Raw genomic sequence first — 25,847 nt, 5'->3', positions numbered from 1 at the left:
ATACAGCCAGCCAGCGATTCATAAACTCATTCATTCATTTATTCATTGGCTTGCCAATATTTGGGGGCACTTATGATGGGCCTGGCACTATCTTAGGTTCCCACAGGGAATTACAGAACATTTTAAACTGTGTAACATGGAAGTGCTGGGCACGATGCTAGCATGTGAAGATACCAACCTAATTCACATGGCTGTGTGAAGAGGGATGGATGTCATAAAAGATCTTCAAGGAATTTTTCTAGAAGTCAGATGTGTATTTTTTTTTTTTTTTAATTTGAGATGGAGTCTCACTCTGTTGCCCAAGCTGGAGTGCATGATCCTGGCTCACTGCAACCTCTACCTCCCAGGTTCAAGCAATTCTCCTGCCTCAGTCTCCCAAGTAACTGGGATTACAGGCACCCGCCACCATACCCACCATACCTGGCTAATTTTTGTATTTTTAATACACACAGGGTTTCACCATATTGGCCAGGCTGGTCTTGAATTCCTGACCTCAAGTGATCCACCTGCCTTGGCCTCCCAAAGTGCTGGGATTACAGGTGTGAGCCACCGCACACCTCACCAGGATGTGTTTTTTTTGTTTTTTTGGTTTTTTTTTTTGAGACAGAGTCTCGCTCTGTCACCCAGGCTGGAGTGCAGTGGCGCAATCTCTGCTCACTGCAAGTTCTGCCGCCTCCTGGGTTGACACCATTCTCCTGCCTCAGCCTCCCTAGAAGCTAGGACTACAGGCGCCCGCCACCATGCCTGGATAATTTTTTTGTTTTTTTAGTAGAGACAGGGTTTCACCATGTTCACCAGGATGGTCTTGATCTCCTGACCTCATGATCCGCCCTCCTCGGCCTCCCAAAGTGCTGGGATTACAGGCGTGAGCCACCGCGCCCGGCCAGGATGTGTATTTTTAATATTATCATTTAGTTTGAGGAAAACAAACTAGTTGTTTGTTGGTATAGAGATACATCCCCCGAAAGCCATTAACAAAACCCCTCAACTATTAGCTTAAAACACGTCTCTGCATTTTATTTTAAGAAAACATAAACCTGGTCACAAAACATCTTCAGAGAATAGGATAAGTGAGGAAACAAACAAAATGCATGGGAGTAGCAAATTTGGGGCCACGGTCATGTTCAAGGGGCGGAGCTGACATGAAATCATTTTGTTCCCGGAAAAGCAAGGTTAACTCAAGCTGTGAAGCCCAGATGGCCGATAGATTTACAGCCATCTAAAGAGGAGCAGAATCCTTTCAAGAGTTGAATTATGATGACTTGTAGGTATTGATTAGATGAGAACACCAACCCCGTATTCAGCAGAGAGTTAGGGAATGAGAAGTAGAGGGGAGATGGTGGTGGTGACCGTCTTTATGTAGTTTTCGAAGTCACTTCCGAAAAAGAAGATGAGGTAATAGTTGAATATGCCAGCGACGGACATGAGGAACAGGAAGAGTATGATGCGTTTCCCAAATATGTAGCCAGGGGTGCTGGAAGAGAAGGAAAAAGAAAACTGTAGATGCAGTGCAAATGACACCAATTTCACACACACAAAAATGTTACCCCTTTTAGATACATGGGGTTTAAATTACAGCTCCCTGGACTCAACAATGCTCCATTTTCCCATTTACTTCATACGAAGGATGGAAGTGTCTCAGCTATTACTAGCCATTGAACTTATTTCAAGCGAAGAGAGCCTAGACCTCAAAACCCATTACTGCGAGGGCTTTACTGTACCCGCCTGTCTGTGCTCTCATGATTTCCTTAACTCCAGAGCTCCTTGATGGCCTGAAGGTGGCAGGTTCTGTTGATCACTGGGCATCCTCACTGAGCATTAGGACCATTAAGACCCTCTCTGCAGCTGCCCCTAAGGACAGACACGTGTGTAATGCAGGACTGTGTTAGAAGTGAAGTTTAAATGAGCTGATAAAACCGGTGGAATCGGAAAGGTGCTTCGGCATCTGAGGGCTCATTGTATTCTCCTGAGGCTGCCTGGAGTAATTCATGTTTACATTCATGAGAGCTGGGCACCCAGCAATGGGAGACAGGCCCTTGCATTTTCTAGTGGAGAGAGATATGTGGTTTTTGTTGTTATTGCTGTTGTTTGTTTGTTTTTGAGATAGGGTCTCACTCTGTAGCCCAAGCTGGAGTGCAGTGGTGCAATCTCCGTTCACTGCAAGCTCCGTCTTCTGGGTTTAAGTGATTCTCATGCCTCAGCCTCCCAAGTAGCTGTAACTACAGGCATGTGCCACCACGCCCAGCTAACTTTTTGTATTTTAGTAGAGATGGAGTTTCGTCATGTTGGCCAGGCTGGTCTTGAACTTCTGAGCTCAGGCGATCCACCCACCTCGGCCTCCTAAAGTGCTGGGATTATAGGCGTAAGCCACCACGCCCAGCGGAGACATGTTTTAATACACTCTATCCTTCTCTCCAAGGCACTAAATCCTAAACTGCATCCACCAGTGAGATGTGACCTCCTAATGGCACGCAGAGGCCACCCTGCGTCTGCCCTCCCTCTGGAGAGCCCTCCTCTGACTGCCGCCATGTCTGGCCCATTGAGTGGTGGTAACAGGTTGGGAAAGTCCAAATGACTCAGGAGGTTGTTAGTAAAGATCCCGGGAAGGCGCCCTTAGACAGTCAGGACCGCACAACGAGATGAGCCAGCTCAGCCCAGCAGCTAACTTCATGCTGCCAAGTGCCGTTTCCTGCCATAATCAGAGAGAGCAGCATTTGGCATCCACAAGTTTAATATTAGAAATCTTATCAATTTGAAAGGCACCCCATATGCTCATAATATAACTCATAATTTATCATTTATCTTTTTTTTTTTTTTTTTTTTTAGACTGGGTCAAGCTCTGTTGCCCAGGCTGGAGTGCAGTGGCACGATCTCAGCTCACTGACACCTCTGCCTCCTGGGTTCAAGCGATTCTCCTGCCTCAGCCTCCTGAGTAGCTGGGATTACAGGCGCCTGCCACCATGCCGAGCTAATTTTTGTATTTTTGGTAGAGACGGGGTTTCACCATGTTGGCCAGGCTGATCTCGAACTCCTGACCTCAGGTGATCTGCCTACCTCGGCCTTCCAAAGTTCTGGGATTACAGGCGTGAGCCACCATGCCCAGCCAACTCATAATTTTTCTACAGCAGGAGTCTGAAACTCACTCAGCCATTACGTATCAAGCTACTTGCTACTCAAAGTATGGTCCATGGACCAGCAGCATCAGCCCCCACTAGAAGCTTGTCAGAAATGGGAAATCTCAGGTCCCTCTGGAACCTAATGAATCAGCATCTGCATTTTAACAAGCTCCCCATGGGACCCACTCACATGGGAAAAGCACTGCTAGCTGACACCAGCCCTGTTCCTTGGCCAGCTTCATTCTCTCCCTGTTTTCCTGTTCAGTTATGTTCATGAGATAAGACATCTTTACTAGCTCCTTACGGGGGAAAATAAACATCCCAAAAGAGGGTGTTGTGGGCTGAATTAGGTCCCTTCCAAAATTCATATGTTGAATCCTTACCCTCAGTTCCTCAGAATGGGACTGTATTTGGAGACAGGGTGTTAGAGATAATTAAGGTAAAATGAACTCATACGGGTGGACCCTCCTCCAGTATGACTGGGGTCTTAAAAGAGGAGGAGATTTGGCCACAGACATGCTCAGTGGGAAGACAACGTGAAGACACAGGGAGAAGGTGGCCCTGTTCAAGCCAAGAAGAGATGCCGCAGGAGAAACCCACCCTGCCCACACTTTGATCTTGGACTTCTAACCTCTAGGACTGTGAGAGAATAAATTCTGTGGCTTGAGCCCCCCGGGCTGCAGTACTTTGTTATGGCGGCCCCAGCAGATGAGTACAGAGCCCCCTGCTAGTGCTGGTAAGGGAAGTGAAAATAAAATAAAGAAGTCCAAGTAAGGGATATTTTTTAGCCAGAGAATAGAGGGTTCAGATAAATTAAATTGTGAAAAGTCAAATATCGTGGTGGCTCAGATTTATCACACAAATGAGGCCACCCTATGCTCATTACAGAAACAAGAAAAAGTGATTTGCGAAGCTGTTTTACGCTCAAGATAAAACCGAAGTGAAAAATGGCATGGCCGCGCCTCCTGATGAAATAGTGGGTGTTCCTCAATTCAGGTAGGATTTTTCCAAGGTCTCAGGGCATGTGGTCCCCGCAGCATTAGGACTGGGATGCTTTAACTCTTCCCAGGCCGTGCACAGGGTGTGGAAGATAAAAGCTCAGCTTCCTGCTCCCTCGTCTGCAGGGCTCAGGGAATGTGACCCCAGGTCGGGCACGTCATTAGCTGTACCTTTAAGTATCTCAGGTTTGGAGATGGGGCCACCGCTGTGGCAAGTGAGCATGGTGGCCAGATGCTGAACCTGCCCCAGGCTCAGGCCAAGCTGCGGAGAATCTGAAATGCTGTGAGCAGGGAAGGAAGAGTTTGGGGGCCGAGACAGGGCACACCAGGGTCATTAGCCCTTGAACAAGCAAGGTATCTCTTTCATGTTTCTTTTTTTTTTTTTTTTATACCAACTACAGAAGACTCACTAATCTTTCATTGTTTCTAAAAGTTGGTACATAATTCTAAATGAGTGAGGAAGGTCAGAATTAAATTATTAAGCATCTGTTGGGACTTCCTTCAATTCTCACAGCCATCCTATGGGGGCGTATTGTCAACCTATTTTCCATCTAGGCAAACAGAGCAGAGAGCTTGCACGATTTGCCTCAGGTCCCACAGCCAGCAAGAGGCAACGTAGGTGTTCAGACCTGCCTGTGTGAGGCCAGAGTCCAGCGCTTTGCACTGCAGTGACTTCCTAAGGATGCCTTCAGACTTTGGAGACTAGGATTTGGCTATTAGTTTTGAAACAGCTGTGCCCTCCACAGGCAGCATAAACTTACATGAAAACACAAAAGCATCCTGCTAAACAATTCCCATCTCAAAGGTGCTAACCACTCCTAAGATGAGGTGCCGTAGTGTGGGAGATGAGGGCGCCCATGCACCCAGAGCCCTGAGTTCCACCCAGGCGTCGTGGGTGGCTCATGCCTATAATCCCAGCACTTTGGGAGGCCGAGGCTGGCAGATTGCTTGAGTTCAGGAGTTCGAGACCACCCCACCTCAGCTCTCTGTGGCCCCCCACCAGTCACCACCCCTCTCCCACTTCCCACCCCAGGTTCTTAATGTGTACAAAATAGGAGGTAGGAACAGAAAACACGACAGTCCCTTCTTGTTTTACAATTCTGTTCTTTTCAGAACTTAGGGAAGTCTCACTTTAAGCCTGGTGACCTCTAAAGAAAATAAAAATTGTAAGCTCTGTGAGGACAAGATATTTCTCCTCTGCCCACCCACAAATATCCAATAAATCAGGACCTCCACACATATTTCTGAAGTGAATGAATCATTTCTCAGAAAAGAGAAGAGAACAGCCTTCAGCGATTCCCAAACTCCAGTGTGTATAAGAATCACCTAAAGATTGTGTTCTCTGAGAATGCAGAATCATCTGAGAATGCGAATGTTCAGGCTTCCTCTGGCAGAGATTCTGATTCATAAGTCTGGGATGGGGCCCAGGAATCTGTATCTTTCAAAAGCACCACAGATGATTCTAATACTATTGTTTGGCGGGTTTTGCTTTTAGAAACAGCAGCCTTGATACCCATCTATGCTCCCCGGCCTTCCAAAAGAAGAATGTTTCTCCTCAAACTCTGGTGAAGTATCACCGTACTCCACACTTGGAGGCCCACAGACTCTAGAACATTGATGCTGAGGAGGAGAAATGACAGCGAGGAATCAGTCTTCTTGCGTTTTGAGAACTAGGTCTATGATTATTTTGGTGAATTGAGTATTTTTGGTCTTGCAATGTGCCCCTGGCTCTAGGAGACACCTTGGGTCTCCTTGGGGACAAAGGCTCTGTTATGTTCACTGTTATTCCTTCAGCAACTGACCTGGTACCTGGCACAAAGCAGGGAGCAAATATCTACTGAATGAATGTTGAGTGAATGAGGAGTGAGTGAGCAACTAAGGAGAAGGAGGAGTAGGGTAACCTGAGTTCACTGGCCTCAAGAGTTGGCAGTCATTGCCCACCCACCATTGAGCTGAGAACTTCAAATTGCCAAGAGGATCAGTGGGAACCCCGACTGAGGACAGGACTCTGAGGGATAGGAAGAGGGTGCAACCTAGTGCCCGCTGGGGAAGGTAGGTGATAAAAGGCCAAGAGTCAGTTGCCAGTTGGTGCCAGGTGCCATTGAGTTTGGGCCCAGGTGATAGCTTAAATGAATGAGGAAGAAACCAAGATTCAGGCTGGGCATCATGGGTGGCTCATGCCTATAATCCCAGCACTTTGGGAGGCCGAGGCTGGCAGATTGCTTGAGTTCAGGAGTTCGAGACCAGCCTGGCCAACATGGCGAAACCCTATCTCTACTAAAAATACAAAAAATTAGCTGGGTGTGGTGGTGCACGCCTGTAGTCTCAGCTACTCAAGAGGTTGAGGTACAAGAATCACTTGAACCTGGGAAGAGGTGGAGGTTGCAGTGAGCCAAGATCAGGCCACTGCACTCCAGTTTGGGCAACAGAGCAAGACTCTATGTAAGGTGAGGTGAGATGAGGTGAGGTGAGGTCAGGTGAGATGAGGTGAGGTGAGGTGAAGGGAGAGGGAGAGAGGGGAGGGAAGTGAAGGGAGTGAAGGGTGAGGTGAAGTGAAGGGAGAGGGAGGGGAGGGAAGGGAAGGGGAAAAGAGAAGAGAAAAAGGAAAACAAAGAAAAGAAAAGAAATGAACTGGGTTCAGTTAACTGCTGGGTAGTAACTGCTACAGGTGAACTAAACAGGATAGAGGAAGGGGTCAGAGAGTAAGATGAAGGACTGAAAATAAAAGCCAGAAACTTCTTGAGGGCATTAAAAAGGGAACTACAAAATCCTCGCAGGGCAGCCTGAAGCCTGAAGGAAGAAGCTCAGACTGGGGCATACATTATGCAGTGTCTTCCCTGCCCACTGGACCAAGGATGACACTGAACTTCCGAAGTGGACAGGGCTGAAGCAACTTCTGGAAAGGGGCAGAGGACCATCTGGGGTCCAAGAGAGAAATTCCAGGGGAAGAATCTCGTCAAGCAATTCCTCCTCAGTTGGTGAGGTCAAGAACTAAAGCAGGTCCCAAGGGCATTAGGTGTCTGCAGATTCCAAGTGTGACATAGCCCAGGAACAGAAGGGGGACCTGGGGAGGAGGTGGGCCTAACTGAAGAAGCTCTCAACAAGTAGCTTCTAGAAGGCAGGATTGAAAATCTAGTATCTATTACTTCTACTGATGACAACTACTCAGAGCGGTTGTGTTAAGCAGTATCTGTGTTAAGAAGGACTCTGAGGCCAGTTTTGGTCTCTGCAAGAAAGAGCACCATGATTCATCAGTAAAGCCTACCACACCCACAGGGGAGGAGAAGGGGATCTTGAACCCATGCACACAGTGGGTTACGGGGCTGGCGGGATCTTCTTATCATCTAAAGCGGGAGACCAGGGAGGGACATAAGAAGTCAGGCCATTTATATTTCAATGAGGTCTGAAGAAATCTACTATTTTAAAGATTTCTTGTAAACCAATCTTCTATTGTTTATTTTTGCCACCTCTGTTCATTCCCTAATAGGAATCAGTCAGTAAAACCTTTAAAGTTAAAAGGACATGTGGGTAGGTGGACAAATTTTGTCATGCTCTGCAGATTGTCTCGGAATTAAAGCAGCTGTAGGATCTTAAGCAAGTGGTGACAGATGAAGAGAGGAGCAGTGACTGAGCCACATCCCTGGGACTCTGCGAGGGGTAAGATAGGGCTGCATAGGGAGCCAGGCAAAAGAGAAGACCCTCTTATTTCATTGCTAGACATTCCACCCCCACTCTTAACAAGGTAATCACATGGGAAAAGGCATGATAGAGGTTTTCCAGGGCAAAAGAGAATAAAGAATATCATTTAGGGCAGTGTTGATAAGAATAGGAGAGATAATGGAATTGTGGTTTTAGAGGATAAATAAGAATGCTACTAGAGAGGAATAAAGAAAGAGATGGCACAGGGAAGGATCTGCCAAAAGAACAGTCATTCTTTTTCCAGCTGCAGCCCGGCGCGTGGTCTAACCCTGTCAAGTCCTTGAGCTTCACAGGCTCTCAGGTTTTCCAGATATAGCGCTTTCACCCGCTGACCTCCCCAGGATGTCACTGCCTTTATCGCTACTGAAGGATGCTATCTAATCATAGAGCCCATTAGCCACTAGAAAGGGGTGCTATTGTAAAAGACAGAGCAGCTGTGAACATAGAAAAGGAAGGAAAATGGTGTGGAAGGCTGGGGTCGGCACCTGGGGCAGCAGCCTCGCAGAACGCGTTCCTGGCACTTGGACCCCTACTAGTGCATTAGGAATTGCAATCTCTAAGGAACTGATGGCATACTCTAACTCCAACATTTCTTCTGTAAGTATCAGCATTTATTTTACTAAAATCTAGATTTCCTAATCCAGGTGTCAGGAAGGTACTGTGCTGCTTTGGAGCTTTCTGTCTGGCAACATCTATAAACAATGCAATGGTGATGCTAGTCAGTTTCACAGTCTCATGTCTGCATCTTTTTTTTTTTTTTTTTTGATGGGGTTTTACTTTTGTTGCTCAGGCTGGAGTGCAGTGGTGCAATTTTGGCTCACTGCAACCTCTGCCTCCTGGGTTCAAGCGATTCTCCTGCCTCAGCCTACCGAGTAGCTGGGATTACAGGCGCCCACCACTATGCCTGGCTAATTTTTTGTATATTTGTTAGTAGAGACGGGGTTTCACCATGTTGACCAGGCTGGTCTCGAACTTGCGACCTCAGGTGATCCATCCACCTCAGCCTCCCAAAGTGCTGGGATTATAGGCGTGAGCCACCGCACCTGGCCGTCATGTCTGCATCTTATTTTCCCAACGTTCTTTCTGCTGGCCCCTGGAAGATCTGTTCCTCAGGACAACTTATCACAAGGTGCAAGCGTTCGTTCTCATTTCTCTAGACAAACAGTCAAATGTTTCACTCCCAAGAGGCCTGGGAACCCAGACATAAAAAGTCATTCCAGCGCCAGACTCTGCAAGGTGGGAGTGTAGGGTGTGGGACTGCAAGGCACGTGCAACAAACAACACTGAAGCACCCTTTGAAAGTCAACACCATGCAGAGGAATTGCTTAATGAGAAAACTGGGCGAGTCCCCCAGCTGTATTTTCGGTCTTCGAAACTCAGGGAGAGAAGGATCAGAGGTCCTAGTCAGCCTTCCCCCTCCCACCCAAGGGGATGCTACAGAGCCATGACTCTAGTAAAATATTGTTTTGAATTATCACTCTTCCTGCTCGAAAATCAGGAATCACTCCACGGTTCTTTAGTAGTCCCCATTACCTACCTCTGCGTTCTCTCTCCTAGGTAACCGACAAAGTACTTTTGCCTCACAAACAAGTACATCAGTCCAGCAAAGGCAGCGGGAACTAAGTGGAGAAATGAAAACACCTGTATCAGTTTCGTAGCCACCAAAAACATGCCGTTAGCCCAATTTTAGCCTAGGCATTAGGCAATCAACATTGGTCACAAAATCTAGCAGAGGACATGCGCACTTCAGAAAAAAAGCCCAAGGGCTAGAGGAAACCCGAGAACCTTCCTAATACTGATAATAATGACCTTATGCCGGCATCATGGCATTGTTTACAACAAACTTGTCCAATCCGCAGCCTGTGGGTCACACATGGCCCAGGATGGCTTTGAATACAGCCCAACACAAATTCATAAACTTCCTTAGAAACATTATGAGATTTATTTATTTTTTTTTTTTGCGACTTTTTTTCCTTTAGCTCATCAGCTACCAATAGGGTTAGTGTATTTTATGTGTGGCCCAAGACAACTCTTCTTCCAGTGTGGTTCAGAGAGCCCAAAAGATTGGACACCCCTGGTTTACAAGGTATTTGCATAGCCATCATCTAACATGAGTCCTTTCAACATAACTAGTACCCACATTTCTATTTCCAGATGCAGAAACGTGGGTTCAGGTGGTCCACCAGGCTTGCATAAGGCTGTCAGCTGGTAAAAGGGGGCAGAGGGTAGGGCTTAAACCCTGAACCCAGCTCTGAAACTGGTTCTCTTAAAAGTACACCCTTCACCCCTGAGCGTCCCAGCAGCACAATGTTTTAATCTTTCCTGAACCAACAGTTACCGTTTAGAAAAGATCTCTAGGGAAGGAGATTCCCTCTGCATTCTAGCCTTTCGGGAAACTGCCTGGAGCAGCACCCCAATAACTCTGTGAAGTCCTGAAGGCTTGGCGCTGGGAGTTAACTCAGCTGGAACTCATGTTATCTGGAGCCACAGATATAAAAGCCGTTTACAAACTGCTGCCATTGAGGGAATCCTTTTCACCTGCCGCAGTGCTCCTGGCGTTTGAGGAACTTGAGTCTCCAATCCTCCCAGCTCGCTGGTAAGGAGTGTGTTACTGTCACCGTCTGACAGATGAGGAAATTTAGGCTCAGGCCACAAGAGCCATGAGGACATCTGTCTTTTTTCTAGACCATCTCTGAGCCTGGCATAGTGCCTGGCACATAGGGGTTTTCAAAATAATATTTGTCAAAAAAATGAAAATTAGGGCAGTGAAGGGGTAGAATTTGAAACCAGGTCTTTCTGATTACAAAACTTTATCACCACCACCCACATTATCAATAATATTTATCACGCTTCAGTTGTTAGGTGGAATCATATGAAATGCTGTTTTTGTAGGTCATAAATAGTCAGATATTGGCAATTTTAATGGCTCAATCTGGTATATGCCAAGCACTGTGTCAGGAGTTTTATACATATTATTTCACTCACCATAGGAATGCTACTAGCTAGACCATGGGCCTGTTTTACAATAAGGAAACTGAGGCTTGGAAAAGCTAAGTAACAGCCTGGAGTCACACACCAGCAATGAGCGTCCTTGGATTTGCCTCCAATCAGCCACTCCCCAAAACCCATTTCTTTCCACAATTCCTCCTGCCTTCCAAAATACTACTGTTGTCTGGCAGATTAGAAAATCAAAGCAAAAGAGAAACTGTGAGTTTCGGCTTTCATTCTTATTTATTTATTTATTTAGAGATGGAGTTTCACTCTTGTTGCCCAGGCTAGAGTGCAATGGTGCTATCTTGGCTCACCGCAACCTCCGCCTCCCAGGTTTAAGTGATTCCCCTGCCTCAGCCTCCCGAGTAGCTGGGATTACAGGCATGCACCACCATGCCCAGCTAATTTTGTATTTTTAGTGGAGACAGGGTTTCTCCATGTTGGTCAGGCTGGTCTTGAATTCCCGACCTCAAGTGACCCGCCTGCCTCGGTCTCCCAAAGTGCTGGGATTACAGGCGTGAGCTACTGTGCCCGGCCCATGCTATTCTCTAAAAAGCGCAAGACTGTCACAATCATGATTTGCCTTGGGCAAAGTTTTTCCTATGTTGTACCATCTGAATGATTCTGCTCTAACTTACTGGTCCATTTTTCTTTTTTTTTTTTTTTTTTTTTTTGAGACGGAGTCTCGCTCTGTCGCCCAGGCTGGAGTGCAGTGGCCGGATCTCAGCTCACTGCAAGCTCCGCCTCCCGGGTTCACGCCATTCTCCTGCCTCAGCCTCCAGAGTAGCTGGGACTACAGGCGCCCGCCACCTCGCCCGGCTAGTTTTTTGTATTTTTTAGTAGAGACGGGGTTTCACCGGGTTAGCCAGGATGGTCTCGATCTCCTGACCTTGTGATCCACCCGTCTCGGCCTCCCAAAGTGCTGGGATTACAGGCTTGAGCCACCGCGCCCAGCAACTGGTCCATTTTTCTTTCAATGGGAACCCAATTGAACATGAGCTATCAGAGATTATGGGTGGAAAATGACCGTACTCAAACCCCTGTGCAAGGAAGGTGAGTGCCTCCTGCAGGGAAGTGGGCTGCCGGCACCAGGAGGGTATAAATCCAGGCTCTGAAATTCTGATGTTCGTGCAAGCCATGGTTCCTCTGGGACTTGAGCTTCTGCTCTATGAAGTGAGGGATTTGCACTAGAATTATCTTTGGGTTTCCTTTCTGCTCAAAAAAATTCTACAATCTATTTATTCATAGGAAATCATGATTATCAACCAAGGTTTACTGATGATCTTGTCTGCTGGCAATGACAAAGCTTGTTTTGACAGGAAATACATATTTCCAGGGCTACGAAACACCTTCAAACTCCCATTGTATTTATCTGGCTACAGCAAGTCCGCATTCATCTGGATCAAGCATCATCTAAGACATAAAAAGAACCATAACTCCTAGTAAGAGCATAGTTTGACTTGATTTTTTGAGTAATGCGAGACATATTTCCTATTTAACTCAGGATAGAAAATAGGAAATAAATGGTGAGCTTACTGACAGCCTTCTCAGCACAGAAGGAGTGCCACGTGGTGTCCCTTAAGTGGTTTCTGCTGCTGCCTCACCTCTGCTCTCTATCACTGAACTTAGTTCTTTTCCCGCATGGTGCTTCCCACCCTTGTCATTTCTTCATTCACTGACTTCTGTGGTCCATCTTGCCAGCTGGCCTGTGCTTCACCGCCATCTCTTTTATTTATCACTGTATATCTAGGCTCAGGGCTTGGCACAGAGTAGCTCTTCAATATATATTTATTATGTAAATGAATATAGTAAGAGGATCTTTGTGAAAATCCAGAATTTTAAGCCAAAAGACCCAGGCACTCATTCTGCCTGTGTTATTCACCAGCTGAGTAGCTGTAAGCAAGTTACTTCATCTCTCTGAATCAAAGTATCCTGAAAGGTAATAAGGGACATAAGATCCACTCTATCTACTTTATAGAGTGGGGAGACAAAAATAAGTCTTACATAGTTCATCATGGGACTCAGTGTGGCCTTTCTGCCTGTGCCCTCCAGGGTCACAGAAGCTGGCCAGTTCATGCCGATCGGCCACCAGGCACAGTGCCAGGCATGGCCCCGAAAGGGGACTGAAAGTATGACTGATTTCCACTCAATGTTAAATCAACTCTGGAAGTTGATCTGTATTTCCAACTTGCTCAAGTCAAGTCTGTGGGCTGCTGCTAACCTGGGAAGGCCAGGGATGTGGCATCCAGCCCGTGGCTCTGTGGAAACATGCCTGAAGGAGGGCCACCATACTGGAAGCTTATCAGCAGAAGAGCCCAGTTACAGCCGCCCCAGAATAGACCCCTCAGGCACTCTCATTTATAATGCCCTTGTATCTGAACTAACACTGCTTAAGGATTCTGAGTCACATTTAGCCTTAAACCACCCTTGTCAGCACAGCAGCTCTCAACCAGCCACCAGGGAGCAAGCATTAGCAATGCATTATCACACGCGCTCTGCACGGGCGCAGAGCATGCCTGAAACACAGCCTCCCGAGGGCTCTCACCTCTCCAGGGCTTCACAGATGGGAGCCAGAGGTCAGGCAAAGTCCTTTCAACAAAAAGCCTGCCCTTTGAACCTCCTTGAGATGCACTTTATAGAAGGAGAATGAACAAAGGGAAGTCTGAGTTACCTTGGCTGCAGAGTAGCCCCGCAGACCAGAGCACAGCGAGGAAAGTGGGGTACGCATCTACACAGTTCTGGCTGCGGAATAAATAAACAAGGAGAAAAACAATCAGATACCAAGTCACTGCAATATGGTCTGAAAATTACCTGAAAGTTGAAGTTAATCATCATCATCATGTATGAAACATAAATCCCATTCATAATTCCACTTCCATCTACCCAATAAGATGGGGCAGCCAGCTGCCACCTGGGAAACAAACAATGGTATCAAGCAAACACATGTTCATAATCCATTAACTCTGTTCCTATGGTGATGCATAAGGGAGACTTGGTTTCTTGATGTATTCCTTTGGCAGGGTTCCTGTTCCTGGCAGTGCACCTGTGCTTCTTGGAATTGAAGAGTGAGCAATGCAGACAGAGGATTGTGTCCACAATGTGGCCACACTGGCGTGGGGGTGGTGGGGGAGAAGAGCCCAACTAAGGAAACTTTTCTATCAGATCCACAAATCAGCCCAGGTCGGCAAGTCAGGCTGAGCAAAGAAAGGTGATCTTCAAGCGGTAAAGATACCAAGGTCAATTCAAAAAAGCTGGTGCTCAGAAAGTTAGCTTACTGAGAGGGCGATCACTGTGTGCCGGACACAGTCCTCAGTCCCTGGAGAGTTCTCACTCTACCATGGATGTTTTACACCCATCCTCTCTTAACTCACCATATTCCTGTGAGTTCACATGATGATTGTATGAGTTTCCTCTTGCTGCTATAACAAGTGGCCACAAACTGAGTGGCTTAAAACAATACGCCTTATAATCCCAGCACTTTGGGAGGCCAAGGCAGGCGGATCACAAGGTCAGGAGTTCAAGACAAGCCTAGACAACATGGCGAAACCCTGTCTCTACTAAAGATACAAAAATTAGCCGGGCATGGGGGCATGTGCCTGTAATCCCAGCTACTCAGGAGGCTGAAGCAGGAGAATCACTTGAACATGGGAGGCCGATGTTGCAATGAGCCAAGATCGTGCCACTGGTACTCCAGCCTGGGCAACAGAGGGTGATTCTGTCTTTCAAAAAAATTAATTAATTAGAATTAAAATATACACATGAACAGAGTCCAGATCCAATTCCTTTTAGCTCTCAGACCCTGACTCAGCTCTGCCCTCGTGGGAGATGGGTGAAGGCACAGCCCATTAATTAAGGCCAAGTCTGAGCTGATGAGCCGCACTGCCTGGGGTATCTGTTCAGCAGCTGCCCCAGAATCTTGAGCTATCTCTATCAGTCAGCAGTTGTGTTTTATGCTAAAAATACATGCATCTGTCTTTTTAATCCACCAGTATCATTTGTCCTTCATGCTATTTTTCCTTGATAGCCATGGTCACTAAACATTTATGATCCCACACCCCATCAACCAAGTTTTGAGCATGCAACCTTATAACAAGTATATTTGCATATAAACTATATACACATACTACTGTCCGTGTATATGTTAAAAATGAGTAAAGCTTCATTTCTTCCTGCAGCCTCATGGGTCATCTTGCAACCCTTTTCAGTGTTCCTGGATGCCCCTGGAGAAGCTGCTCCTGGGACGACTTTCTCCTAAAATAACACACAACCCTATTCCCAGTGGTTTCCTGACACAGGCAAACAGACCAGCTGCCTCTGGCTTTTGCCAGCATGTAGCTGCCTGCTGCATTGATCTTTGGCCCTTTTTACAACCCAGACAGGCACACAGATACACTGCTGGCCCAGGGAGGAAGTGGTCTTTGTAACAGAACCTCAGCAGTATTCAGACAATTTTTATCTTACGAAAAACTCGCCACCCTGCCTGCTTAGTTCCTACCTTTCCATGACTGGCTGTCCCCTCCCTCATCCTTCGCCTTCCCTCTCATGGCGGATGAGTGTACAGACCCGTGGGTTTTGAGGGCTGGGCTGAAGCACCCACACAGTGGGGATGCCCGAGCGGCAGTAAGCACCTTCCACTCTCCTCTTACACTTTTCATTTCTGGAGCCCCACAATGACTATGGAACTTCCAAATGACACAGCACAACCACCAACCAAAGGCACTTCTGCAATCTGGAGGCTGGCAACCAGTGAGGCCAGGTCTGAGTGCCATGGCTTCTTAGAACTGTTCATTCCTGGGGGGACATGGCAGAAACTACACAGCTTGGCCTGCTCCTTTTCTTCTTCATTGCCAGCCAAATGGAAACCTAACTTCTAACCACATACAGTGAAATCGCGCCATAACTTCTCCAAACTGGTTGAGCTGAGGAGTCCATAGGAACACAATGTGACCAGTGAGAATGCAGTCACCTGGCAGAAGTTTCTCTTTCCAAACTGATATAGCATAGTAGGAATGCTTGCTTTGGATTTCATCTGGGGAGAAGTTTTGACCTTGCCTCATCAGAGACACCTTCTTTGCACCTCTTGCCTGTGGATGTGTCCGAGGTGGGACTCGAGTATCTTTCTCTGCAGATGGTGCAAAGAGGCTGACAGCAACTGACATGATTTCTGTACTCTCCTCCAAATGGTTTTAAAATGTCTTAAATCACACCTTTAAACATCTTAAGTTGATTCTGAGAATTAATACATGGAAGGCCTAGATGTTAAAATAGAAACCTCTCTATAATCAGTTTAGCAAAGGATTTCCTTGAGCTTGGACTGCTGGAATAGCCCTGGACAGAAGTGCTTGGGAGAAGGGAGTGGAGCCCAGAGCAGGTGGGAGCATGCAGAAAGAGGGAGACCTAGGTAGCCCGCTGCAGCAGCACTGTGAGTGTTCAGGGACTGTCCGAAAAGAAAATGCCCAAAGAGGGCAAGGGGCCAGGTGATCAGACTGTGACCACCGTACTAATGTGTTCAAGAGTGGCCCCGCAATTTCGGAGCAGAGGGAGGGAGCTGAGGAGACACTCCCTCCAATTCCCGCTTGCCTACACCTCACTGAAACAATTAAAAATACCTAGATGAGGAGGACTGAAAAGAAAGTATATCAGTGAGTGTGATGTAGGCCTGTTCAGTCGAGATCCCTTGAAGCCAGTTTAATTCACGGGAAACCAGTGGTACCCCTGAAGGGGACCCTCCCTCCCGTGGTGCCAGCAGCGAGCCCAGGGACTCCAGCCCTGCGGTGTGAATCTTTATCCTGCGTTTGCACCATTCTTGGCATTCTGAATGCATTTTTCTTGGGTGACCATGACTCCCCCTTTGGAAGGATCTCTGGGGACATCAAAGTTGCTCGTGGGCTGGAACAGAAGGCCAGCTCCTCCCTTAGCTCCCTAGCATGAGGCCTTCCTCCGTGACAGGCCCCTAGTCCGTAGTCCGCAGTTCATAGTCCCCAACACACCTACCGCTGGCTGAGCCTTGAAATACACTCTGCATAAAGGAGAGAGGAGGATTTGAATAACATTCCTTCGGATTTGCATCCTGAATAGATTCCACCCATCTTTAGGAGCTGCTCGGGTGTTTTCAAACAGCCTTTGTATTCAAAGAAAAGAATGAGAGAGGGGAAAGCACATGCGTAATGTCCCCATTCTTTTTGTTCTTATTCTAGTTGCTCAAGGAGCCCCTGTGTTAGAAAATGCACTGGTGTCACCTCCAGACTTCCACCTGCAGGAGAGCGAGGGGCAGGTGAGTTGAAGGCTGTCACCAGCGTGTCCTGCCTGTGGCTTCTGAAGGCGACTGGTGAGTCATGGCTGGTGTTCACAGTAACACCCCTGGTCTAACCCCACAGGAAATAGGTCAACTTCCCTAACCAAATGACTCTCTCTGATCTTTCTGAAGCTGCAGAGATCACACCTCACTCCGCCAACACACCCCATATCCCCACTCCCTTTCTTTTGACACTAGCACTCACTAAGATGATGAAGGGTGTCCACAACGCCTCTCTGGTGAAATCCAACCTTCCTTAGCTCCCTGGCGCTCAGAAAGTTGGCTCAGACAGACCTGTGGTATTAAGGGTGTCATCACTCCTAGAAGGAGACCCCCCTGCCCTTGCCCCCCCGCCGTTAGCAACATCAGGGTTTAGACTCACTTGGCAGTGTAGACTCGCTCAAAGGCAAGTGTCCCCGTCCTCTGGAAGCTCCTCCCATTCTGGGTCCTGCTTTCGTGCTCCACCTTATGGGCAAAGAATCCTGCCAACAAAAAAGGTTTGCATTCGGCTCATCGTGGGCATGTTCTGGAGTCTGTTACTTCCTTGTTTTACTAGAATGTTAAACGCCTCCTTGACTTGACCTCCAAACAGCCCTAAATGTCCTCCATCAACTGTCATTTAGCAGAAATGTACTCAGCAGCTGCTCTCTACTGAACGCTGTGTTTGGTGTTGGAAACGCAGTTGTGAGCAAGGCACGGCCCCCACTTTCCAGGATCTTACAGCCTAAAGGAATAGACAAACAAGGAAAGCAGGTGTTCCACACAGCAGAGCGAGTCATGCCAAGATAAGATTGAGTACACGGTGCTTTCAGGGTCAAAGGAGGCAACTTAATTCCATGTTGGGTCACAGAAGGATTCCTAGAGGGAATTACACCTAAGATAAAATCTGAAGAACAAGTAGAAATTAGCCAAGCAGAGGGAGGGAGAGGGGCCACTCTACGTTAGGAGAACGGAATATGCGAAGGTCCAGGGGAAAGAACTGTTTTGGTTCAGAATGTCCAGCCAAGGAGGGGGAATGGAGGGCGCTGGGGAGAAAGTGGGATTTGGTAGAACCACAGACAAGGCCAAACAGGGAGGTGATGAATTGTTCTTTCAATGACATGTGTCTGTGACCACTTGCCACGTGCCAGACATTTAGCTTGCGTCCAAGAACAAAACAAAGAGCCTTGGTTTGAGAAACTGATGCTCTGGTGAGGGCAGCAGAGGAGGAAACAGATCATCCGCAGTAAGCAAAATACATAAATTGAAATGATACGGTGTGCTGAGCTATGGGCGAAAGAAGAGCATGGTAAGGGGCCGTTTGATGCATGCAAGAGGGTGGGGGCGTGAGCCCCAATGACAAAGCAATAACTGAGCCAGGGGTTAAGAAGATGACCATTGAGATTTGCACCTGGGCCTAGCAGGGTGACTGTGACCTTGCTGAGAGCCGGGTGAAGAAATTCAGAACTTAGTTCTGTCTGAGAACAATAAGGAATTACTGACAGGTTTAAGCAGAGGAATGGAGTCATCAGAAAGCTACCCTGTCTTCAGTGTGGCAGGCACTTCGCAGAATCAGATCCAGGAACGGGGGATAAGATAGGAGTCGACTGGGGTGGTGGCGGTGGGGCTGTCAGAGAAGCCAAGGAGACACAGTCCGGAGGGTTTGACTACAGATTGGATGATGGAGGGGTGAAGGTCTCTCTCCCCTCTCTCCTTTTCTATTTTATTCCTTTACTCCTTTTTCAAGAGTGAAAAGGGGGATATATGTGATTGTCAGGGATCCAACCACAGGGTTCCTTTTCATCAATTTCATATTATCCTCCTCAAAAAGACATTAAAAGAGTGCTTTATTATGTATAGGAATAAAAGCCTTTCATGTTTTTCTTTTTGATACAAATAACACTCCTTCTGTAGGAATGTGCCCACTTTAAGTGTATCTGTAGGGTCTCTTGCATAAAGGAAGGGCCTACCTCATCCCAGGCAATGTGATGGGCACTTGCCGTGTATTCTGTCACTGAGTTTTGCACCCACTCTTTGCAGTGGGTAGTACTGTTCCCACTCTGTGGGTAAGAACCCTGCGACCTTCCAGAGTCACCCCGCCGCTGGGGAGCAGTGCAGCCGGGACTTCAAACTCTGCGAGTCACATGGGGATGTGTTTCTCCTCTTGCTGTCACCGTGAAGCTCCCCGCAGGATTTCATCAGTTCCATGGGGTTTTTTTTTTTTTAAAGAGACAGAATCTTACTCTGTCGCCCAGGCTGGAATGCAGTGGCGTGATCTCGGCTCGCTGCAACCTCCACCTCCAGGGTTCAAGCGATTCTTCTGCCTCAGCCTCCCCAGTAGCTGGGACTGCAGGCATGCGTCATTCACACCCAGCTAATTTTTGTATTTTTAATAGAGACGGGGTTTCACCATATTGGCCAGGCTGGTCTCGATCTCCTGACCTTGTGATCCACCCACCTTGGCCTCCCAAAGTGCTGGGATTACAGGCGTGAGCCACCGGGCCCAGCCAGTTCCACAGGGTTTAATACACCTGTCCATTCCAAAGATCTGTTTTTGCCAGAGTATGACAGAAGATCCTAATTGTTTTCTTTCCAGAACCCAAGATGGTGTTCCCTGCCTCTGAACACATAAACAGGGCTAGTATAATCAGCCTTCTGTATCTGCAGGTTCTGCATTCCTGGAGTCAACCAACCACTGACCAAAAATATTAAAACAAACAAAACAAAACAAAACAAAAAACATTTTGTCTGTACTGAAAATATATAGATTTTTTTCTTGTTACTATTTTTTAACAATGCAGTATAACAACGGTTTACATAGCATTTACATTCTATCAGGTATTATAAGTAATCTAGGCCACACACAGTGGCTCATACCTGTATTCCCAGCACTTTGGGAGGCCGAGGCAGGTAGATCACCTGAGGTCAGTAGTTTGAGACCAGCCAGGCCAACATGGTGACACCCCATCTCTACTAAAAATACAAAAATTAGCCAGTTGTTGGGGGAGTTGGGGGGGCTGTAATCTCAGCTACTCAGGACACTGAGGCAGGAGAATCACTTGAACCCGGGAGATGGAGGTTGCAGTGAACTGAGATTGCACCACTGCACTCCAGCCTGGGCGACGAGAGTGAAACTCCATCTCAAAAAAAAAAAAAAAAAAAACAAGTAATCTAGAGATTATCTAGAGATTACTTAAAGTATATGGAGGATGTGTGTAGGTTAAATGCAAATACTATGCCATTTTATATCAGGGACTTGAGCATCCATGAATTTTGGCATCCAAGGGAGGTCCTGAAACCAATCCTCCAGGGATACGGAAGGATGACTGTATTAAAAGTCAGAGTTATTTCTGCAACCAGCAGCACGACACACTGTAGTTCTCTGCATCTACCTCTCTTCTTTCCCTCCTTGCTCAGAGAACCAAGCCCCTTCCTTTTCTCTAAGGCTGTGACCTCTACCTGCAATCTTGACCCTGTCCATGCCACTGACTTCAAGTCTTATTTCATTGCTCCTTCTCCCACTTCCAGAATCTTTAATATCATCTGCTCTCCTTTTCTTTATCCTGGAAACACCCACAGATCTTCCCTACCCTTTAAACAAAACAAAAACAAACCTGCCTCAGTCCAACATTCCACTAGGGTTTACCTCTCCTTCCTTCTAAGATAACTTAGAAGAGTTGGCTGCCTTTGTCTACTCCTCACCGCCCCCTCACTCCCCAACCTCTTGTAATCCTGCAGTATGCTACAGAAACAATGCATGCAAAGACCATAAACATACTTATCGCAGCTAACTGCTAGCAGTAAGCCAGAACAAGTGTGAGAGAGACAAAGACCTAGATAGAGAGATAGCTGCAAACCCTTGTGAGGCATCTGCTGTACGTGGGCACGGCTAGCTACTTTATATCATCTTGTGCAAGACCTTCAGCAACCACATGTGGAGGTTATCAATCACTCCACTGCTCAGTGAAGGAAACTGAGGGCCAGAGAAGTTAAATAAGTTTCTCAACAAACATAAAGAGATCTTGAGATTTTAGTTAACCACAGAGTTCATATGACTCAGCAGTGACACACAGTTCTCGAAAAAGTAACTCATACGTAGATTATTTTAACAGAGTTGGAGTCCATATCTCAGGAACAGCTTCCCTGTACAGAAGACACCTATCTGCATAGGTGTTCTTAGAAAGAACACAGGAAGAGGAGAGGTGACCCAATGGCAAGGGACTCCAGAAACGATAGGCTGAAGAGGGGGATGTGACAGCTGACACTGTAAACACAGAAAGAGCAGGCACAGTCTAAGTGATTTTAGGGAACAGCACCAGGACTGCTGGATAAAAGACACAGGGCTGCAGATTTCAGCTCAATATAAGACAGAACTTCTTGAACAGTGAGTGCTTGAATGAATGAATTGGAGGCAATATGCATGGAGCAAGTGTCTACTCTCTAAAGTCAGGTGATTAGGTTTTAATCCCAGCTTCACGACTCCTGACCTTGGGACTTTCAACCAACGCTCCAAATTCTCCATGATTCACTTTGCTTATCTGTAAAACAGGAATAAATCATGTAGTATGTATTTCTAGGCTGGGCTTATGCCTGTAATCCCAGCACTTTGGGAGGCCAAGGCAGGAGGATCACTTGAGGTCAGGAGTTCGAGGCCAACCAGGCCAACATGGCGAAACCCTGTCTCTACTAAAAATACAAAAATTAGCCGGGCGTGGTGGCACATGCCTGTAGTCCCAGCTACTCAGGAGGCTGAGACATGAGAATCACTTGAGCCTGGGAGGCGGAGGTTGCAGTCAGCTGAGATTGCACTACTGCACTCCAGCCTGGGCGACAGAGTGAAACTCAATAATAATAATAATAATAATAATACATATTTCTTTATTCACTTGCATACACCAGGCAGTGTCCTGGGTGCAGGGGACTAAAGCAGGGCAAACAAAACAGGTACAGTGAAGGAAAGGTCAGCCTACAGTGACCTCTCTAGTCTCTGCAAAGGCAGTTGCGTGAGTGGGTGAGTGCGAGGATTAAATGGTGCAAAGATTACATGAGATAATACTAAGCACCGCAGGAAGCACCATTCTTCACACAACGCAAGCTTTCAATCCATGCAACAATTGGAAAGGCAAGCTTGGAAGGTGGTGAGTTTTCTGAACACTGCAGTGTTCAGGAAGAAGCAGCTGTGGTGGTTACTGTAAGGAAGATTCCTGCTTTGGGGGAACTTCATGAGTCTATGATTCTGTTTCTAGAGCCTATCAAACCCCAGATTGGATGGCAAAGTCTTCCAATATGGTGCTTGGGAGGTTTCTTGTGAGTGTGTGTATGTGTTGGGGTAGAAATAGTAACAGCAGCTCCATTTCCCTCCTTAGCACTATGCTCACAAATCCTTATGACTCCAGGGCCATAATGTCGCCAAAACTTGGAGGAGCCTGCCTCTCTTGGGGGAAAGAGGATGCTGCTAATGCCTGCCAGCTCCCCCTACAACCAGAGCAGATGTAGAACAGCCTCCACATCCTTCCTCTGCCATCACTAAGTGTAGCTCAGGGGCACTGAGCCCCTCCCCTCAGTTCACATTTCTTCCCAATCACTTTCTCCAAATACAGTATGTGCTTCCCAGGTTTGCATCATGTCCAAGCTGCTGGTACCTTGGCTGGAGAAGTTGGAGGCTCTCTGCCTGCTACTCATAAGAAATGCATCTATGTAATTAAAACTTGCCCTAAGCCCCAAATTGGGGAGACAGATTTGAGCCCAACTCCTGTCTCCTTGCTGGCCAGCCATGCAATGAAGCCTTTCTTCTCTCAAAAGCCAGTGCCATAGTACTGGCCAATGAGCCCATTTGCTGCATTCTCTGGGAAACCAAGTTTTGATAGTTCTGGTCCAGGTTTCTTAGAACAATGTATTTGAAACTCGTTCTGTTTTTCCAAATCTGCATTCTGCTGGATCAAGCTGGAAAGGGTTACAAGTTTGAAGATCTTGATGACTAAACAATGTTTGAAAGGCAGAGGGGGACATTACACCAGGTGGGCCGGCTCTGCCCAATCACAGAAAATCAGGCTTTCAAAGTACAGACAGAGTGCAGAGCCCAGTGCAGTCATGGGTGCATGTGGAACTGTGCCTCACTGTCTTAGAACACAGACTGGGTGCAGTGCCTGGTAACACCATGGAAATCTTTCTTTAACTAACAGGAAGTGTTCACAATGGCATTTTAGGGTATGAGGAAGAAGAAAGGCAGGGTTTTTGCATATGTTTTTTTGAATTCTGTAAGGTAGGTCTATGGTTGCAACATTGAGGTGAATTAGAATTGCAAAAAGAGGCTTGGACATACATCTGGATCTTTGGGATTACCTAAAAACTCACAGTTAAAAACAAATAGTCGTGTTATCTCCCAAGTTATTGAATGTTTTGCCACCTCCACTGAGAGGTATATGAGGGGCTCTGCTGTGGTTTCATTGGGACCACAGAAATTCCCTTACTGAGCACAGGCAGGAGAACTGTGCAAAGTCACTCTGACCACACATTGCCTCAGCTGGCTCCCAAGGGGCAGCTGTGACAATGGAGGGACAGAGGCAGTGACGTGCAGGCCATCACGCTCCAGCCCAAAAAATTAGCTCCCTGCTGGTCCGTGCTGGTATCTCCTCAACCAGGAAGCCCCCAGCACACTCACCGCTCCCAGGAACTCTGTTAGTGAGGCCACTGTGCCCTGTGGTCTCTAAAAGGTCTAGGTCTCCAGACTGTGGCTGTCAGGACTCAGACATCTGGCCATCTTTAATCTTACCTCCACCTCCCACTTGTCCCACAGAAGAAGATTTAATCCTATCTGTCAAAAAGAATTCGAAATCTCACACCCACCTCAATCTGAACAGGGTTTGCTAAACCATGATGGCAAAGCCCAGGATAAAGCCCTGGGCAGAGCAGGGCCAGTTCCCTAGTGCACCTCCGTTAGGAGAGGTGAGGAGAACCCATCCTTGAAATGGAGAGCTCTGAAGCTTCCCCTAGCTCAGCTCTGAATCGAGAGGGAGCCGGACAGGGTGAACTCAAACTTCGTAGCAGAGTTCAGCCCTAACTGCATAGACAGGTGAGGGGGCACAAGGTCCCCTGTCCACCGATGCCCCTCAGTTTTATTGATGGGTGTCAGGGGAGAGGTGAATAAGTGAATACTAGAGCTGAATAAGTGCTGGCCACCTGCCCACCCATACAGCTACCTTCGCAGAGACTGCAGGCGTGGCCGCAGGCTGACCTGTCCATCACTGTAGCTGTTTTGTTCCCTGCTCTATTCCCCCGTACCCAGAATACTATCTGGCCCAGAGCAGGGTCTCTGTACATGTATGCAGGTTGAATAAAGGAATCCTTGCCAATTTACAGGGCCAAGGGAGCCCCGTGTGAAACCGTAAGGGCTCAAGGAAATGGTGGCCTAAATAAGCCATTTGTTCCCTCTCTGAGCCACAACTTCGTTGTATGTAATTTAGTATAAAAATGTTTGGGTCAAGTATACCACAAAGTATAGTTCTTATAGAAAACATACTTGGAGTGTACGAAGCTGGGCCTTTCTGCCCTGGAGGCTGAGGGGGAGGCTTGCTCTGTGCCCAGGAGGCTACATCACCATCATCTGTCCACACTCAAGATGGGGGAAAATAGAATATCCCAAAGTGATTCAATACTCAAAGTTCCAAAACGTGACAGCGTGTCAATGTTCAGTAATCACCACGAAGCTACAGCAGCTGCCCTTAGTAATTACTCTTTTTTTTCTCTATCTTAATAAATATAAAACACAAAGGCACTGGAGATACTTATGAAAGTGGTCTGAGGCAGTCCTAACTCAGAACTTTAGGGAGACAGCGCTACACAGTCCTCCCTTTTCCAGATCTAGGTATCCTGCTTGTTTTTTTTTTTTTTTTTTTTTTTTTTTTTTTTTTTTAACTAATAGCGGAATAATGGAAATGCAAATGCTGAGCAGGACAATTTTCCTCTCTCTCTCTCTCTCTCTCTCTCTTTCCGAAGTATACAATGCATATGAAAAATGCTTCTAAAATTATACATGCTAGAGAAAAAAAAGGTGTCACAAAAATAAAACCATGTTTCTTCAGAAGAACAAAAGAAAAAAGTAATAGAGAGGAAAAATAATAAGATGATTTTTCCTACACAACTACCAAAATCACTCTTTTTAGACTGCAGATGACTGCGAACTTCAATTGCGCTGCAGAAGTTAGAAAAGCCCCGTGTCTGCGTAAATGTGTATATCATGTTCCCTTTCTAGTCTTCTTACCTTCCACCTCTTGCCTGGCTACATTAATCAATAGTTAAAATGCTGATCATAGACACTTCAGTGAGGGTTTTAGCAAAAGCCTTCAAGTTGCAGCCCTGGCTCTAAAAATGGGACCAGTCATCCCCACGAAAGTGAAAGACTAAGAGGAGGAAAACGCCAGATTTACACAGAAATACACACAACCCTATGCATTCAAATAAAAAGAAGCAAATAAAGATAAGGTAAAAGTGTGTGTGCGACACAATAGTTCAAGCCTGACTTCCAAACACCCATCAAAGAAAATCTCCCCTTCTGTCCTTCCCTGAGTAAAAGGTTTTCCTTACCGTTCTGGACCACGCTGATGAGGGTGACAATGGCCAGCAGGACAACATTGCCTACAGCTTCTTGATCCATGTTTGCTTCAGGCTCTCCGGAGAGGACTGCTCTGGCTCCGGCTCCACAACCTGCCCTGTACAGGAAGGGGAAGTGAGAGCTTGCACTCTTTCATCATTAGAATTTCTGAAGATCCC

The 25,847-nt window shown here is 46.8% G+C and overlaps 1 protein-coding gene across 1 annotated transcript; it reads right to left on the bottom strand.

The window, feature by feature from the left end:
- Positions 1 to 991: 991 nt before the first annotated feature.
- On the bottom strand, positions 992 to 25,824 carry ALOX5AP (arachidonate 5-lipoxygenase activating protein). The gene is made up of 5 exons (XM_003913727.5): positions 25,662 to 25,824; positions 17,482 to 17,581; positions 13,476 to 13,546; positions 9,351 to 9,432; positions 992 to 1,474 (listed from the first exon to the last, which is right to left on the bottom strand). The coding sequence occupies exons 1-5, from the start codon at positions 25,729 to 25,731 to the stop codon at positions 1,312 to 1,314; spliced, it is 486 nt and encodes a 161-aa protein (XP_003913776.1). The 5' UTR covers positions 25,732 to 25,824; the 3' UTR covers positions 992 to 1,311.
- Positions 25,825 to 25,847: the final 23 nt, after the last annotated feature.

The sequence above is a fragment of the Papio anubis genome, chromosome 15, assembly GCF_008728515.1.
Source record: "Papio anubis isolate 15944 chromosome 15, Panubis1.0, whole genome shotgun sequence".
NCBI classification, from domain to species: Eukaryota; Metazoa; Chordata; class Mammalia; order Primates; family Cercopithecidae; genus Papio; species Papio anubis.
The sequence above is the reverse complement of the archived record's forward strand: the minus strand, read 5'-3'. Positions and strand labels throughout refer to the sequence as shown.

Coding starts and splice junctions, on each gene's coding strand:
- ALOX5AP (XM_003913727.5), bottom strand. CDS start 25,731: ATGGATCAAGAAGCTGTAGGCAATGTTGTCCTGCTGGCCATTGTCACC. Junction 17,582..25,661: donor CATCAGCGTGGTCCAGAACG/GTAAGGAAAACC, acceptor TTTTGTTGGCAG/GATTCTTTGCCCATAAGGTG. Junction 13,547..17,481: donor GAGCGAGTCTACACTGCCAA/GTGAGTCTAAAC, acceptor TTTATTCCGCAG/CCAGAACTGTGTAGATGCGT.